The sequence below is a fragment of the Quercus lobata genome, chromosome 6 (genome assembly GCF_001633185.2).
Source record: "Quercus lobata isolate SW786 chromosome 6, ValleyOak3.0 Primary Assembly, whole genome shotgun sequence".
In the NCBI taxonomy this organism is placed as follows: domain Eukaryota; kingdom Viridiplantae; phylum Streptophyta; class Magnoliopsida; order Fagales; family Fagaceae; genus Quercus; species Quercus lobata.
The window spans coordinates 26346980-26363665 of NC_044909.1; the positions used below are offsets into that span (position 1 = coordinate 26346980).

Below are 16686 nucleotides of genomic sequence, written 5' to 3' on the forward strand. Positions count from 1 at the left end.
AAGTAGTTTATTACTTTTGCAGAAGATTATAAATTAACATTTCTATAGTTGGTTTCATATTTTTCAGCTGAAAATCAATTTTAAAGGATTTAAGTTGATCTCCTTTAGGTGCAATATAGAACATGCTCAAAGTCTCCACCAAGCATCACATTTTCTTCATGAAAAAGGTTATACAAACTTGCCTTCTTCCAACAAGACCTCCACTTAATTTCTAAAAGATATGATTGAAATTAATGCAGTTTCAATATAAAAATTCTGTTGCACATACAAACTGAGACGTAGGGTTCTGAATTCTAACTAGATCTCAGAGTTCTATCCAAACAGTAGAATTGATAAAAGGAGCATTAATTAAAATTCAATACATGCAGATTTTTTCAGGGGGTTACAAATTACATCTAATTTGAGTTTGAATACTTCATTCTACAAAAAAAACTACAGCCAGTGTCTATGCTTTTTAAATTGGTAAGTGACACATCCAATAGGTCTGGAATTCACAGTCTCACCCCCCACCTAGACCTCATATGGGGAGGAGATACCAGTTGAGCTAGAGCTCATTGGCTACAACCAGTGTCTACACCTTTATATACATAAGCATTAAAATAGGATAAACAATGACCAAGAGTAACTGGTGTTTCTTCATGTAGTATATGGTGGACATTATTCATATGCTGAAATAAGCAAATACAGACTATGGACTAGCACAGGGACTAAATAAGCAAGACAATCAACATGATAACACAATTATGTCCAACGTTCACTGCCTGAATATAAAGAGGACCGTGAATCTTCAGCAAAGTATGGAAACAAGAATTTTAAGATATTTCAAAGCCCAGTAATGCTGAAGTTCTCCATTTCCAAGGTTAGAAAAAGGTTTCATTGGACCCAGCATAATGAACCAATAGAGAAAAAAAAAATAGCAAAAATTATTCAATAAGGAAAAGTAGGCTATTCTGGAACACAGATTTGAACCAGCTTAACATACACAAAGAAATAATTTAGATCTGAGCAAACACATTCCCATGCCCATAGGATACAGCAAACAGAGTTTGAGGAAAAGCAACATCAAACACCAAAATATACAACAATCGTGTTAGTTTTGATGTGGGGAATTATTAGCACCTTCCTAGGCTACTTTAATATTTGTTGAGTCTTAGTATTAAGTTTTTTACCAGTGTAGGCATAGCTGGGTAGTTTCCAGATTTTCTAGATTGGGCTAAAATGGTCTGCAACAGAGGCCCATTGATGCAGGAGCAAAACCAAAATTATTTTAGAATTAATATTTTCAGATTTTTGTCTTTATCTCATAGGAAGTTGGATAATTGTAGACTTTTTATTTTTGAATATGGACAGGGATTTTTTTTTTTTTTTGATAAGTAATAAGATATATTGATAAAAAGGAACACCCTAGTGCACTGGGAGTGAATATGGATAGGGATTAGATTTGAGTTTAGATAGGGATTAGTTTCAGTATTATTTTCAGTTTTAGAAATGATTATCTTTTATTCCAAAAAGCTCTAGGAAAGGGTTCTAGATGGTTATATTTTGGAGAAGCGATGAATGATTAATCAAATTTCAAATTATAGATTTTCGTATACGTTGGGTGTTGATTCCTAACACCTTAGGTGCGGATGCCTAAGTTTCTCGCCTAGTGTTGTTTCCAGGCAACACCTAGGTGCTGATTCTTAGGGTTTATCTTTTAATTTCCTTGTTCTTTTATTTTTCTCTTGATTGTCCTGCATTAATACCATGAATATTATTTAATGTTTTGAGTACTCTTTCTATTTTGCATTAGTAGTTTCCTCCTTGGTTTAGAAGCCCTTTAAATATTATTCTGTCATTTATGAGCCCTAGTCTTTCTAGGAAAAAGATTAGCAGTAGCCTATAAAGGTTTTTATATGATCAATCAAATTGATATCAGAGCCCTCGAAAGCATCTGACCTACATCACCCCAGTCGACAAGCGTGCTGTCATTATGACAGTATAACCCAATACAAAGACCCATTAAGAAAATTCCTTTATCTAGTCAAGAAACAGTATATGCAAAGTAAAGTGTAACGTTGAGTCAATGAGAGGGGTGCATACATACCTGTACTGGCTTTCTCCTCAATACTTGAAATGCTTCTGCCCTCATTGATAAAAATCTAAGAAATTTTTTAGTTAGTATGTTTTCGAGTTCATCTGCCTGCTTTACCTATAAACAGGAAAAGAAGAAAATTCAGAAAATGAGAGAAAGACCAAAGATTGCAAACTATACATTTATGATCCTATACACATGTCCAAATTCAGAAAAAAAACCGGTAACCTATCCCGGAAAAGAAAGGAACAAGACAACAATTACGCTATTCCTGGAGCAATCAATGATGCTTTTCATGAGCGAAGTGTAAGTTGAATTATATGACATGAGGAAACTCTGAGCAAATTCAAACAAATATAAGTTGCTCTTGGTTTGGAAGAAACTGTATACAAACTTACTTCTGAGTTACGTTAACCACTGCATCACAGGCAAATGTTATATGAAGTTCAAGAGTCTTCTATACAGACAAGTGGAAAATACATCCAATGTTCTTTGCAAGTTTAAATCTCTCAAAAATTGCATCGAAGTGTAAAGATCATGAGGTATACACCTGATGACCTGATGCTTCCGTTACTGAGGCAAGCACTAATACATAAACAAGAACAAAGATTTACTTTGGGCACAATTACATGTTTCTTTATGTTTTGTCGAATGAACTCATATACTATGTTTCATTGTTGTCTAAGGTGTTGGCTACTAGATTGAGGGGTGGTGTTAGACAAACTCATTTTTGAGTCTCAAAATTCTTTTGTTGGTGGTAGGCAAATTTTGGATTCAGTGCTTATTGCTAATGAATGCCTTGATAGTAGATTCAAGAGTCATACACCAAGTGTGGTTTGTAATCTAGACATAGAAAAATCCTACAATCATGTGAATTGGAATGCATTGTTCTATCTTTTGGATAGGATGGGTTTTGGAGTGAGATGGAGGCAGTGGATTAAGGCGTGTATTACTGCGATTCGCTTCTCTATTTTAGTTAATGGATCTCCTGCTAGTTTTTTTGGAAGCTCTCGAGGTTTGAGACAAGGTGATCCATGTCCCCTCTTCTTTTCCTTTTGATTAAAGAGGTCTTAAACAGGATTCTGAAATAAAATAAAATTTTAAAAATTTTAAAAAATTAAAAAATAAAAAAAATAAAAAAACTGAGGACAGCGGTCTTATTCGTGGCTTTAATGTAGGACCAGCCAACTTTTTTGGTGTTCGTATTTCTCATCTTCTACTTGTTGATGACACCATTTTATTTTGTGATGCTTCTAGGGAGTAATTGTCGTCTATTAGATTGGCTTTGTCTTGTTTTCAAGCTTTTACAAGCTTGAAAGTTAATGCCCAGTGAGATTGTTCCTTTTGGGGAGGTAAGTAATCTAGATGCTTTGACCAATATCCTTTGTTGTAGGGTGGGCAGTTTGCCTATGAAATATTTGGGAATGCCTTTAGTTACTCCGTATAAAACAACCTATATTTGGAATCCTATTTTGGAAAGGATGGAGAAGAAAGTATCGAGTTGGAACGACTCTATTTATCAAAGGGCGGAAGACTTACTTTGTTGAAGAGTACCCTTTCAAGTCTTCCAACATACTATCTTTCGTTGTTTACCGTTCCAAAAGCTATGGTAGCTAGAATAAAAAGGATTCAAAGAAATATTTTATAAGGGTCATCATAGGAGAGTTTCAAGTACTCTTTGGTGGCTTGGGAAAAGGCCTTCTTACCTTATGAGTTGGGCGGATTGAGGATTAGGAAGTTGGTGTCTTTTAATCAAGCATTATTAGGGAAATAGTTATGGAGGTTTGGTAATGAAGGTACTCATCTGGGGCGGAGGTTTATTGCCACTACATATGGAGTGGGCAAAGGAGGGTGGAGTACTAAAGTATTCAAGAGATCATAGTTGTGGTCTATGGCAACGTATTAGTGAAGGATGGGAGAGTTTTTCTAAGCATATGGCTTTCATGGTGGGTGATGGTACTTGCATTCTGTTTTGGCATGATAGGTGGGTTGGAGATAATCCACTTAATATCCTCTATCCTGAGTTATTTGAGTATTCTGAAAATAAGCTTTTATTTTCTGAGGTTTTGTGTCATCAGGTAAATGGGACTGAAAGTGTTTGGAACTTGAGATTTTATAGGGATTTTCATGATTGAGAGTTAGACGATGCTTTCTCTTTTCTTGATTTTATTCAATCTTGTATTCCTAGGGATGTTAGGAGTGACAGTCTATGTTGGTACGTTGGTACCTTAATGGAAGTGGGAAGTTTGATACTCATCTTTTTATTAGGAGATTCGGGATGGTCCTACGTCCTTATTTCCTTGGAAGGGCATTTGGAAAGTCAAGGTACCTAAATGGGTGGCTTTCTTTATGTGGACAATAACTCATGCTCAGATTCTTACTTTGGACAATCTTATGTTTAGGGGTCTCTCTTTAGCAAATTGGTGTTGTATGTGTTGTTGCAATGAGGAAACTGTGGACCATCTCCTTCTTCTTTGTCCTATAGCTCATTCTTTGTGGGTGCATATGCTTCAAATTTTTGGGATTCATTGGGTCATGCCAGTTTCCATAGCTAGTTTATTATTTTGTTGGTGGCAATGGGTTGGGAAGCATAATTCATATATCTAGAATTTGGTCCCAAGATGTTTGATGTGGATCATTTGGATGTAATGGAATTGTCATTCTTTCGAGAATACTGAGAAATCATTGATTCAGTTGCAAGATTTGTGCCAACAGACTCTTTTCTATTGGTCTAAGTGTTGGGGCCTCTTGGATTGTTCTTCTATCATGGAGTTTACTTCTTCTGTTAGAGTAGAATCGTGATTTCTTTGTTTCTTTCTTTGTTTTTTTTTTTTTTTCACCATCTTGAACACCCTGTATTTTTCTTTCTTTTTCTTTTTAATAATATTACTCTTATTACCTATCAAAAAAAGAGATGCACTTCAGGCCCTTTTCAGATTATGTCTGCTTTGGCTGTTTATGTAAGTAGGAATCCTCTCCGCATATTTTAGGTTTATACCTTTCCAAGATCTTTATGTTATCATTTAACATCAAAATTATTTATATTAACTGAATATCATAAACCAATATAGCATTGTGTGCATACAAAAATCAAAGTTGACTCAAATAGCACTATAGCAGAATCTAAAAGTTCCACTAGAACTATCTATATATGTAAGCATGGTATTAAAAACTAAACCAGTACAAGGTTTTAAGGTTGGACCGGGGTTCAACCGGAGGTCAAACAGTGATGACATATTAATTATTATTATAATAATTAATATGAAATTAAAAAATTAAATGTGAAAATTTTAGCAATTTTAACTAAAATAGTTTTTATAGAGGTCAAAATATATCTTGATTAAAACTAAGACTATTTTTCATAATTTATGAAAAATATTTCCTTATTATTTAAAATATTTTAGTAAATTTGTACAACATGATAACATCTCATAAACTAATATACTAATGTAATTATACAAAAATAATACATCAAAACTTAAACAGCTGGCAATTCAAGTTTATAAGAAAACAGGGGGCAATAAAATAAAAGGTCACGTCATCATGAGCATCACTTTTAAAGTTTTTTTTAATAAAAAAAATTCATTCACAGTTCCCAATAACAGATCATGACCCCCCCCCCCCTCTTTTTTTACTTCCCCTCTCGTTCACTCTGCCTCTTCTTTCTCACTCCCTGCCTCTTAGTTTTTCTTTCACCAAACACATCATAACAAATCCCCCAGTCTCTCTTCACTACGCTACTCTCATCTCTATCCCATTCCCCTCTCAATCTCTCTTCCCCAAAAAATAAACATATCAGACCCTTCTAACAGGAATTAAATGATGAGATCTAGAGATGGTGGAGCTTCAGATGGTGTCAAAAAAGATCAACACTGGCCATTTTTTACGAAATTTTATGGGTAGAAAATTTTCAAACCTGTGTCTGGTTTCGCAAACTGAACAGTTTGACCAAGGTTTGAATGTTCATAGCCAAAAAAGAGATTTCCGGAATTTTGATTTTTAAAAACAGGACTGATGGCCAGTTCCCCATTAACCTAGTCTGACCAGGTGGTCTGGTCGAGTTTTAAAAACCATGTATGTAACCTGAATAACAAGTTCTTTTCAGTTACTACAATAGTACTCAACAAAACCTTGTATCCTAATAACTTTTTGCTTATAATTCAATAGTTGGGGAGGGGGGATTTCAACCTTAGACATCTCCGTTTGAAACATTAGGAAGTGCCAGTTACGCTACAAGGTTCTTGACACCTCCATCCAAATAACTTAGGGTTGGATGTACAAATCATCAATAATCATGTCTTTTCTAAACACAACCATAAGTACAGACATGTGCATCAGGTTACTTTAATTAAAAGTACTCTATCTAACTTACTGACATATTTCCTCTCTTTATTTCCCATTCCTATTGAGGTGGCAAACAGTATTGAACAGCTTCAACAAGATTTCTTATGGAGTAAGTTAGGGGATTAGTCAAAATTTCATTGGTTAATTGGAATCAGGTTTGGTCTCCTCTTTCAGCTGGTGGATTGGCTATTAGAAATTTGAGATGTTCTAATTAAGTTTTGTTAGGAAAATGATTGTGGAGGTTTGGTATTGAGAGGATGCACTTTAGAGGAGAGTAATAGAGGTGAAGTATACTGGTGCTCCAATCCAGTTCCTAGTCCTTATGGAGTAAGTTTATGGAAGAATATTAGATGGGGTTGGCCCACTTTCTCTTGTTGCATTCATTTTGGGGCTGGGGACGGATCTAAGGTGAGGTTTTGGCATGATCGATGGTGTGGAGAGAATGCTCTTGCCATATGTTTTCCAGATTCATTTACAATTAGCCAAGCAAAGGAGGCGAGTGTAGCTGATTTATTGCAAATGTAGCTGATTTATTAAGGTTTATTAATGGAGTTCTCTAATAGGATGTTAGTTTTGTAAGGGCTATGCAAGATTGAGAATTGGAGCCTTTTGCGAACTTCATGATACTATGTATGGTGTTGGGCACCAGATAAGGGAAAAGGATTCCAAGTTAGTGGTTTCGATCAGGTTTTGGTTCATTCTAATGTCCAATCTTTTCCTTGGAAAAGCTCATGATACTAAATATGGTGTTGGGCACCAGATTAGGGAAAAGGATTCCAAGTTAGTGGTTTCGATCAGGTTTTGCTTCATTCTAATGTCAAATCTTCTCCTTGGAAAAGCATATGGAAACCGAAGGTCCCTTCTAGAGTTACTTTCTTTGTGTGGACTGCAGCCCTAGGGAAAATCTTGAGTAATGACAATTTTTTTTTGATAAGTAATAAGATATATTGATATAAAGGGGACACCCTAGTGCACAGGGAGTGTACAAGGGAAAAGAAATCAAATACAAAAATTGCAAGAGTCTAGGAAATCAATAAAAGAGGGGAAAGATTTATCTTGCAAAGCAAACAACCAATCCCTTAAAGTTCTAAAAAAGAGAAGCTTGAGGTCTGGAATAGATTTCTCAGTATCTTCAAAACATCTACTATTCCTCTCCCTCCAAAGACACCACAATATGCAATGAGGAATGATGGACCAAATATAACCATTTCGATGACGACCAAAGCTGCCTTGCCAACACCATAACAGCCCCAAAACAGTGTGCAGCATAACCTAAGAAACTCCAAAAAGGCCCAAAACCATAGACCATAGATCTGAAGCAAAAGGACAATGAAGAAATAAATGGTCAACCGATTCACCATTTCTCTTACACATGTAGCACCAATCCAGAATCCACACCTTCCTTTTACGTAAATTATCAATCGTCAAGCATTTCCCTAAAGAGCAGTCCAAACAAAGAAAGCTACTCTAAAGGGAATCTTCTGCTTCCAAATACTTTTCCAAGGAAACCCAAAGAAAGCGGTGCCAGCTAAAATTCTATAATAATCACTAACCAAGAAACCCTTAACTTTGCTAGGAATCCAACACATTTTATCCTCACCTCGCCCCCTTATAGGCGAACCATAAATAGATACCATGAAGTCGGACATAGCCTCTAGATCCCGAGCATGCACACTCCTAACGAATCTCACATCCCAAAAGAGGACACCATTAGTGGACATCATAAGCTCAACCACACTGGCATCCTTATTCCTGCAAAATTTGAACAAGTCTGGATATCTATCAGCAAGAGAAGTCTCTCCACACCACCGGTCTTGCCAAAACTTCACTCTAGACCCATCACCAATATCATACAGAATATGGCGAGAGAAAGAAGGCCATCCCTGACTGATATTTTTCCATAAACCAACACCATAAGGGCCAATCACAGCTCTGGTAAACCAGCCCCCCCACACACATCCATACTTCATCTCTATCACTTGCCTCCAAAGGGCATCTTCCTCAACCCCAAATCTCCAAAGCCACTTCCCAAGTAAAGCTTCATTGAAAAGTCTAATCTTCCTTATCCCTAAGCCACCCGAAGAAATAGGAGAACAAACAGTAGCCCATTTAACCAAATGAATTTTAGGATCATCTCCAAAACTGCCCCATAAGAAATTCCGCTGAAGCTTCTCAATTCGGTTAGCCACACTAGCAGGAATAGGAAATAAAGAAAGAAAATAAGTGGGTAAATTAGATAGGGTGTTTTTCATTAGGGTGACTCTACCTCCCTTGGATAAGTATAAGCATTTCCAACCCGTCAATCTCCTCTCCATTTTCTCTAGAATAGGATTCCATATAGTCTTATCCTTGAATTTAGCACCCAAAGGAAGACCTAGATATTTCATTGGGAGAGAGCCCTAATGACAATTTAAGAAGAAGACGTGTGAACTTTGGATTGGTGCTATATGTGCAAATGCAAATGTAACGGGGAATCAGTAGATCATTTATTACTCCATTGCCCCATTGCTTAAGAGTTATGGTCGATGGTATTCGGTTTATTTGGAGTTTGTTGGGTGATGCCAAAGTCTGGTTGAATTATTAGCTAGTTGGCAAGGTTGTTTTGGGCATCATAGGACTGGGTCTATGTGGATTGCCACACCCCATTGCTTTATGGGTGTCTCTAGAGAGAGCGGAATAACTGATGCTTTGAAGATATAGAAAGAGCTATTCCTGATCTACAACTTTCTTTTCTTTAGAACTTTGTTGGATTAAATGTCTATTTTATGTAGTCAACCTCTTTGTTTGATTACAGATTTGATAGATTTAAGTAATTTGCATAATGGATTGTATGGTCCCCAGTCATATTCTTCTTGTATACTTGGGTGACTCGATTTTTCTGTTATTAATAAAATTTTACTTCTCAAACAAATCATGGGTATTAGTCCTTTTCTCAACATCTCAAAGATGTTTTCTTGAGGGGAGTATCAGACTATAATTGTGAGTATGTTGGAAAATTTTCTTCAATGAACTATGAAAAGAGCAAGAATTAATCAAAAAACAAGGGCTTAGAGGCACGATTAATCGCTTTCTTTGGACATTATTTGCCCCCACACTAATATTGCTAAGGATTTATTGCAAACTTGTCCCTAAGATAACTAAATCAAGAATTCTACATGAAGCAATCTCAAAGAATTCTAGTGAATTTCAATGAAAATGGAGAAAAGGCACCCATAAAATGAATATGGATTACTATTTACAGCCAGGGGGTTATCGCCCTTCAAAAGGCACCATTGGAAAGTCACTTGGATTGATTTTAATGTTCACAAAGCATACTAGACACTCAACACCATTATCTAAATTTTTTGCAGAAGACTGTTTTTCCCAAGAAATCAATCGATCAAAATTTGCACTCCAAGAGATCAAACTTTAAAACTCAATTAATCTATCTGCTTTGATCGATCACCAGAAATCAAGCCATTACTCGATCAATCAAAATACTTTAAAATTATCTCTTTAACAGCCTCTTCAACAGAACTTGAAATTCTCACCACTTTTAACTTGATATATATTACAATCTATCTTGTATATACCTGTATATACAACGGAGTCTATTTAAGTGCAATGCTTTTGTAAAACTATAAATTTTAAGAGATAATGGTATGTCGGAAATGGTCTTTTTGATAATATATTATTCCTCGATCCTTAAATTTTATCTCCAGAATGATTATCTAAAGACTTTCGATTAAGCACCCTAGGGTATTGATTGAACCAAGTGAAAGTTGAATATTCAAACAACTCATAGAAACAACAAATCCCTACAGCCAACAGAAGGAAAAATAATTTAAATAGAAATCTACACATAAAAGACCACTATCAAAAGTTAAGCTTATCCTAGAAAATGTAGATCACCACTATGGGAGGAAAGATATACTTTCATAATGTTGTGTATTTGTTCTATTCAAGCATAAGAAAACAACAGATGATGTCAAGCCACCATTTCATTCTGTAAGCACAAGAAAACATCAAAAATATAACTTGGATTCACCTTGAGGCTTATCCGCAGTGAATTGATAGATGTTTCTATCAAGCATTTCTCAGCCTCATTTCGACATATCAAAACCTGCAATAGCAATCACACATAAAATATAATCCTTGGGCAGAAATCAAAAAAGTGAAGCAATAACAAATAACAAAAGTTCAACACTATGGGTTAGTAAAGGCATAGAAAAACTATAAAGGTCATTTGTGACTGATGTGGTAAGTGCAAAGAAAATTTTATTTTAATTTAGGAAGTCAATTGGATTTTACTTAAGTCCAAATCTCTCCTCCTGTTTAAAATTGCCAGTAAGTTTTGAAAATTTCTCCTCAAAACGTAAATCCCTTCCTGATTTCTTGTCGTGCATATTAATATTTTGCCAAACTTTAGGCCCCTAAGCACCAGTGGAGTTACTGCCACCTACCACCGCCTCTTTCCCTAGCCTAGATGCAAATTTTCCCAAAAAATAATCACATAGTTTCAGTTCAAGGAGAGCCCAGCCAACTTTTTAACTCCCTCCGGAACACACAAGCAACCCCTTCCTGCCCCATTATGGTATTCAGAAATTTCCACAAATGCCCCATTATTTGATCTGCTGGTAATCTCTAAACATTTAAAGCTCTCCCAATAACGTTTGTACAAATGTTGTTTCCTAAAATCCCAACGGCTTAATTCAGATAAGCAAGCAATGATCCAGTCCAAACCCAATCGACACACTAGAATAGAGCCATGAAACTTACCCCCGGCATTCAGTAATGGAAAGAGTCCATCCTGCCACCATCAAAAACCAAAGAACAGGCTTTTGAATCTATTTGGGAAAAAAAAAAAAAAAAAAGAACCTGATTTCCCCTCCACCACCTTTAAGAACAAGCTTGGTTTGCAGAATAGGTTGTGGTAAAGAAGAGGGGGGTGGAGAAATTTTGGATGGCTTTGTAGAGGGAGGGGGATAAAAAATTGGTAGGTAGGTTGTGTAGAGGTGTTTTTGGCTGGTGGGGAAAAAGTGTGGTTGCTGGAAGAACTGGCCAAGCTGATTAGGAAAGAAGAAAGATTGGGGGAATAAAAAAGGGGCATAAGAAGGAAAAAGAGGTTACTGGGCTGGGAAAGATGAAGGTATGGAGGTATGTGAAAAGGAGGATACAGGTTGTAAAAGTGGCAGTGGTAAATAAGGTTGTGGTGGTGTATGTGGTGGGTGGGAGAGAGATGGGTGGGGAGGACATGGGTTTAATCATTTCTTCTGGAAATTTTTAACATCTTCCTTATACACTTGGGAAGATACTAAATAAACAAAACAGTTTTTTTTTTTTTTTGTTAATCCATTGAACCGTCATTGCCAAGTCACTATGAATCAACCCATCAAAAATCCCAACAACCATTGTATTCTTACCAGCCACTAGAAACCCAGTTTTCTAAGCCAAAACCATCACCTGCTGGAAATCCACCACAACTGACCCATTTTGCAGCTGTGAACCACCCACAAGCCATCCTGCCACCATCACCAAACATCCCAAGACCCCAGATAACAACCTCATCGCTGCCGAGTACTCCACCCCATCGAATAGCCGCTGCCCTCAATTAGCCACCAATAGTCGACTGAATCTCAACCACCCCACTTCAATTATATTGCATCGTCCACTAAGGCCATAATAGCATCCACCTTGCCCAAACTCAATCACCATCTCCTCCTCATCAACGCCACATTGGCACTCTCTTGTCCCATGACACATCACCACTCATCAGAGAGCCTCAATCTTGAAAGCCGTCAGCCTCACTAAACCCATCAACCCAAGCTCTACAAATACCCAACCCAACCAATTTTTGGGCAAATAGCCTTTACCCGCCCCGACCCAAATAGACCTAGGCTGACCCAATCCAAACAACTCTTCCAACCCGATTTAGTTTTAAACCCAAGCCTTCAACCAAAACCAAAAAAAAAAAGTCCATTTATCAACCTGTAGCACATAGGAAAATTGCGTTAACTAGAAGTTGTACACTCGCTATATATCCAGCAAGGCCTACAATATGATCAATCTAAACTTAAGGACCAGTCAGCAATCCAAGTATTTGTTCCAATTATTTGTTGAGACTTATAATTCCAATTAGCCATGGTAAAACTCGAGCCAACTATTTTTTTATTGTTGTCAAAAGCTAGACTGATGGAATTTCACCAATTGGGTATTTGAGATGGACCGACTCTTTGAACTTTTGGGTTTATCAAATGAACTTGAGAAAGTTGGTCTTTCTAGAAAGTTTGTTATTAGTAAAGCTTTAGAGCATTTTAATGATTGTCGGGTTTTTTACTTCAAATGATATAGTCATGTAATACTTGAGAAAAAATAAAGCTGATCTTATGAAAATATATGCATCACAGTGTGAGCAATAGAATTATCCATCCTAATCTCATAATGTTGATTTTCAAGATCAAACTTTGATGAAATGAGATTTGGAATTGGCTGTTGATTCCAACCAAACCCCTAACGGCTAATTCTTTGGGTTTATCCTTTTCCTTTTGTCCAATTTCCTCTTTATTCCAAATTTGGTAAGGTCCGGCATCAATTATTTTTTACAACTAGCTACAAAACTAGCAGGTAATCACTTCCACCAGGGGTGGACCCACTAAAAGGGGTTGGGGTTGGGGGGGGGGCTATGGTCCAAAGTTTTCCAATTTTATAAAATTACCCCTAAATTTTTCAAAAAAAATATGGTTGGCCCCCCTAAACTTTTCAAATATTAGATTTTTACCCTTTAAATTTACCTAAAACATTCAAAAGAAATATAGTTAGCCCAATATTAAGTTATGGTTTTTCAAATAACATTTATGTTGGCTTTAATTCATGACAAAAAGTGTTGTAATTTCATTAATTTTTTTCCTTGTATTTTGTGGGATTTAATTGTAATGGGTTTAGACTTAAGTTGTGAAGATTTGCTCAAGAAGTTGATCTTGCGAGTGGTGCAACCCGCGAAGATCACATGAGCACATGCCAAAAGATGAAGAGTTGGTGTGTTTTGCGACTCATCTCGAAACTTGGCCAACTCGCGAGATGACTCGCAAAATGCACTGACAGCTAGGATTTTAAGTGTGACTCTTATACCCTTCACCCATACTATATACACCCTTATTACCCACAAAATTATAGGGAGGCTATACAGAAGAAAACCCTAGAAAGGTTTCTACAACACACCCACCTTGTTAGAGAGAGCTACACATCCTCAATAGAGAAATCATTGTAGTCTCTTCTCTTTTCCCTCTCTCATTATTATACCTTGAGAGGAGATTTGTACCCAAACAAAACTCATGCCTATTCAGAGTGTAAAGAGTGATTTGGAGCTTAAGAAGCATTGGGAATTTGCCAAAATAAGCCGATAAGGCTTGGTGGATGCAAATAGGCGGTATTGCGGGATCCGAAAAGCTAGTGAAGACAAGACCCTGAGAAGTCTACTGGTAGCTAGAGCTTGGAGTGCTCAAGTACTTTAGGTAGATTAGATTTGGAGAGTCTTTTTGGTATCCTTGTACTCCAACTTATTCACTAGTGGATCATTTCGACTTAAAGAGTCACAGAGAGGTTTTTCGCTGAGTTCTTTAGTTTCCTCTTCGATAACATGTCTCGGTGTTATCTTGTGTTTGCATCTCTCTTCCCTTACTCCTTGTGCTTTACTTTCAATTGTTGATTATGTATGCTTATGCACTAGGAAGTAGTCCCGATTAATTGCACACTTAGTTGATTAAAAGCAATTAAGCCGTTTTTTTTTTTAAATTGGGGTCTAAACAAGCAAATAATGTACTCACACTATTTGAGCTTTCACCCCAAACTCTTCATATTTCTTGTATGACACTATTAAATTAGTTCAATTTTATATTTGCTATTATTCCCCCCCCCCCCCAAATAAAATTCTAGTTCTGCCCCTAGCTTTTGCTATTTTTTTTTTTAGGAAATCAGAAGAATAATTATTAATGAAATAAGTAGGAGAAAAAAAACACAAGTTGTTCATGATGATGAACAACAAGAAACGGAAAAAAAACCAACAAGAAGAAGAAAGAAATCAAGAAGTTATTCTAAGAGAAAGCATAAACTCAGGTAGAGAGGAATAAACAGTAAAACCCCAACAATGAGACCAATCAAAAAGATTACGCTAGTAGAGAACAATTAACTCTTCCAACATCTTCTTAGTGTCCTCAAAAGAGCAGCGGTTCCATTCCAACCAAACAATCCACATCAAACAACCTAAGATCAAATTCCAAACATTCGAAGTATGATTCCCAAGCCATTGATGCCAGCACAAAAGTAAACCTGCCACCGAGTCTAGCATGACCCAATAAATGTTGAAAACCTGAAGCATATAAATCCATAATGTATGTGTAATAGGACAATGAAGAAGTAAGTGGTCCACTGACTCCCCATCACAACGACACAAACAACACCACTTCGCCAAAGAACATCCCCTAAGCATGAGATTATCCAAAGTAAGAATCCAACCATGAGCAACCATCTACAAAAAGAAAGTCACTCGCTTGGAAACCTTAGATTTCCAAATACCCTTCCAACGCAACATAGAACATTGAGCATCCCGAATCCCATGGTAGAAAGACCAGATATCAAACCTGCCATTACCTTTGAGACGCCAACAAAGAGCATCATTTCTAGTACCCCGGGGGATGTGAGGTCGAATAAACGCAAGAAAATAAGATGCAGCTAGCTCCTAATCTTGAAATTCCCTATAAAATCTCAAATTCAAAACTCTAACATTTCCCCCCTCCAGAAGCCATAAAACCTGAGAAATACAAGCTTCCTTGTTAGCTCAACACACATAGAGTTCAGGATATAGGGATTTAAGGGTGTTATCACCAATCAACTTATCATGCCAAAAACGGATACGAGTACCATCACCCACTACAAACAACAGATGCTTAGAAAAGTTCTCCCACCCTTCATGAATACTACGCCGAAGGCTGCATCCATGAGCCCTCCTGCAAACTTTAGTGCTCCACCCCCCTTGACCCTTTCCATATATAGTGGAGATAACTCTCCGCCAAAGATGAGTAACTTCATAACCATATCTCCACAATCATTTCCCTAATAAGGCTTGGTTAAAAGACACCACATTTCTTATCCCCAAACCGCCCACCTCAATGGGTGAACACACCTTTTCCCAAGCAACCAAAGGGTATTTGAAACACCCTTGTGAAGACCCCCAAAGAAAATTCCTCTGGATACTTTCCAATCTTGCAGCCACAGCCTTAGGAATAGTGAACAGAGATAAATAGTATGTTGGGAGACTTGGGAGAGTACTCTTTAATAACATGAGCAGCCCTTAGATAAATAGAGCCGCTTCCATACTGATAGTTTCTTCTCCATCTCCAAAATAGGGTTCCAAATAGAAGCTGTCTTAAACAAAGTACCCAAAGGCATCCCCAAATATTTCATAATAAACAAACTACCCACTCTACACCGAAGAATATTAGCAAAGACATCTAGATTATTCACCTCCCTAACAGGTACGATCTCACTTTTCCCAACACTAACCTTCAACCTCGTAAAAGCTTGAAAACAAGATAAAGGCCTTATGGAGAGTAGTTATACCCTAGAAGCATCACAAAATAAAATAGTGTCATCCACAAACAATAAATGGGAAATACGCATACCGACAGAATTCACTGCCCCCACTAGAAAACCCTGAATAAGATTGCTCTCCTCTGTCTTCCTCAAAATTCTGCTCAAGGCTTCCATTATCAAAAGAAACAGAAGAGGGGATAGAGGATCACCTTGTCGCAAACCACGAGAGCTTCCAAATGACTCTTCAACCTATTATCCAGGCACTCATTAGCAATGAGCATTGAATCTAGAATTTGCCTTCCACCAACAAATGAATTTTGAGACTCAGAAAAGAGATTGTCCAACACTGCCCTCATTGTGTTAGCCAAAACCTTTGACAGCAGCTTATACACACTGCCCACCAAACTAATAAGACGAAAATCTTTAATATTAACGGCATTACTCTTCTTAGGGATTAAAGTGAGAAAAGAAGCATTCATACACCGCTCAAACACAGAGTGTTGATGAAAGTGTTCAAAAAAATCCATAACATCCTTTTCCACAACACTCTAGCATTTGTGAAAAAAAGCCATGGTGAACCCCTCTGGACCAAGGGCTTTATCCCCCTCCATCTCCCTTGGGACCTGTATGACTTCCTCCTTCGTGAATTCTCTCTCTAAGGACAACCTCTCTTCCTCCTCAATACAAGCAAAATCTAATCC

The 16686-nt window shown here is 37.1% G+C and overlaps 1 protein-coding gene across 2 annotated transcripts in view; it reads right to left on the reverse strand.

Annotated features, from left to right (window-relative positions):
* The window catches only part of LOC115994786 (actin-related protein 2/3 complex subunit 4), a 46160-nt gene that overhangs the window by 3620 nt on the left and 25854 nt on the right, over positions 1-16686 (reverse strand). For both annotated transcript variants that reach the window (XM_031119049.1, XM_031119048.1), the window contains exons 5-6: positions 10446-10520; positions 2087-2191 (exon numbers count right to left, since the gene is read on the reverse strand). In XM_031119049.1, the coding sequence (XP_030974909.1) occupies positions 2087-2191; positions 10446-10520 (180 nt within the window). The remainder of the gene's footprint in view (positions 1-2086; positions 2192-10445; positions 10521-16686) is intronic.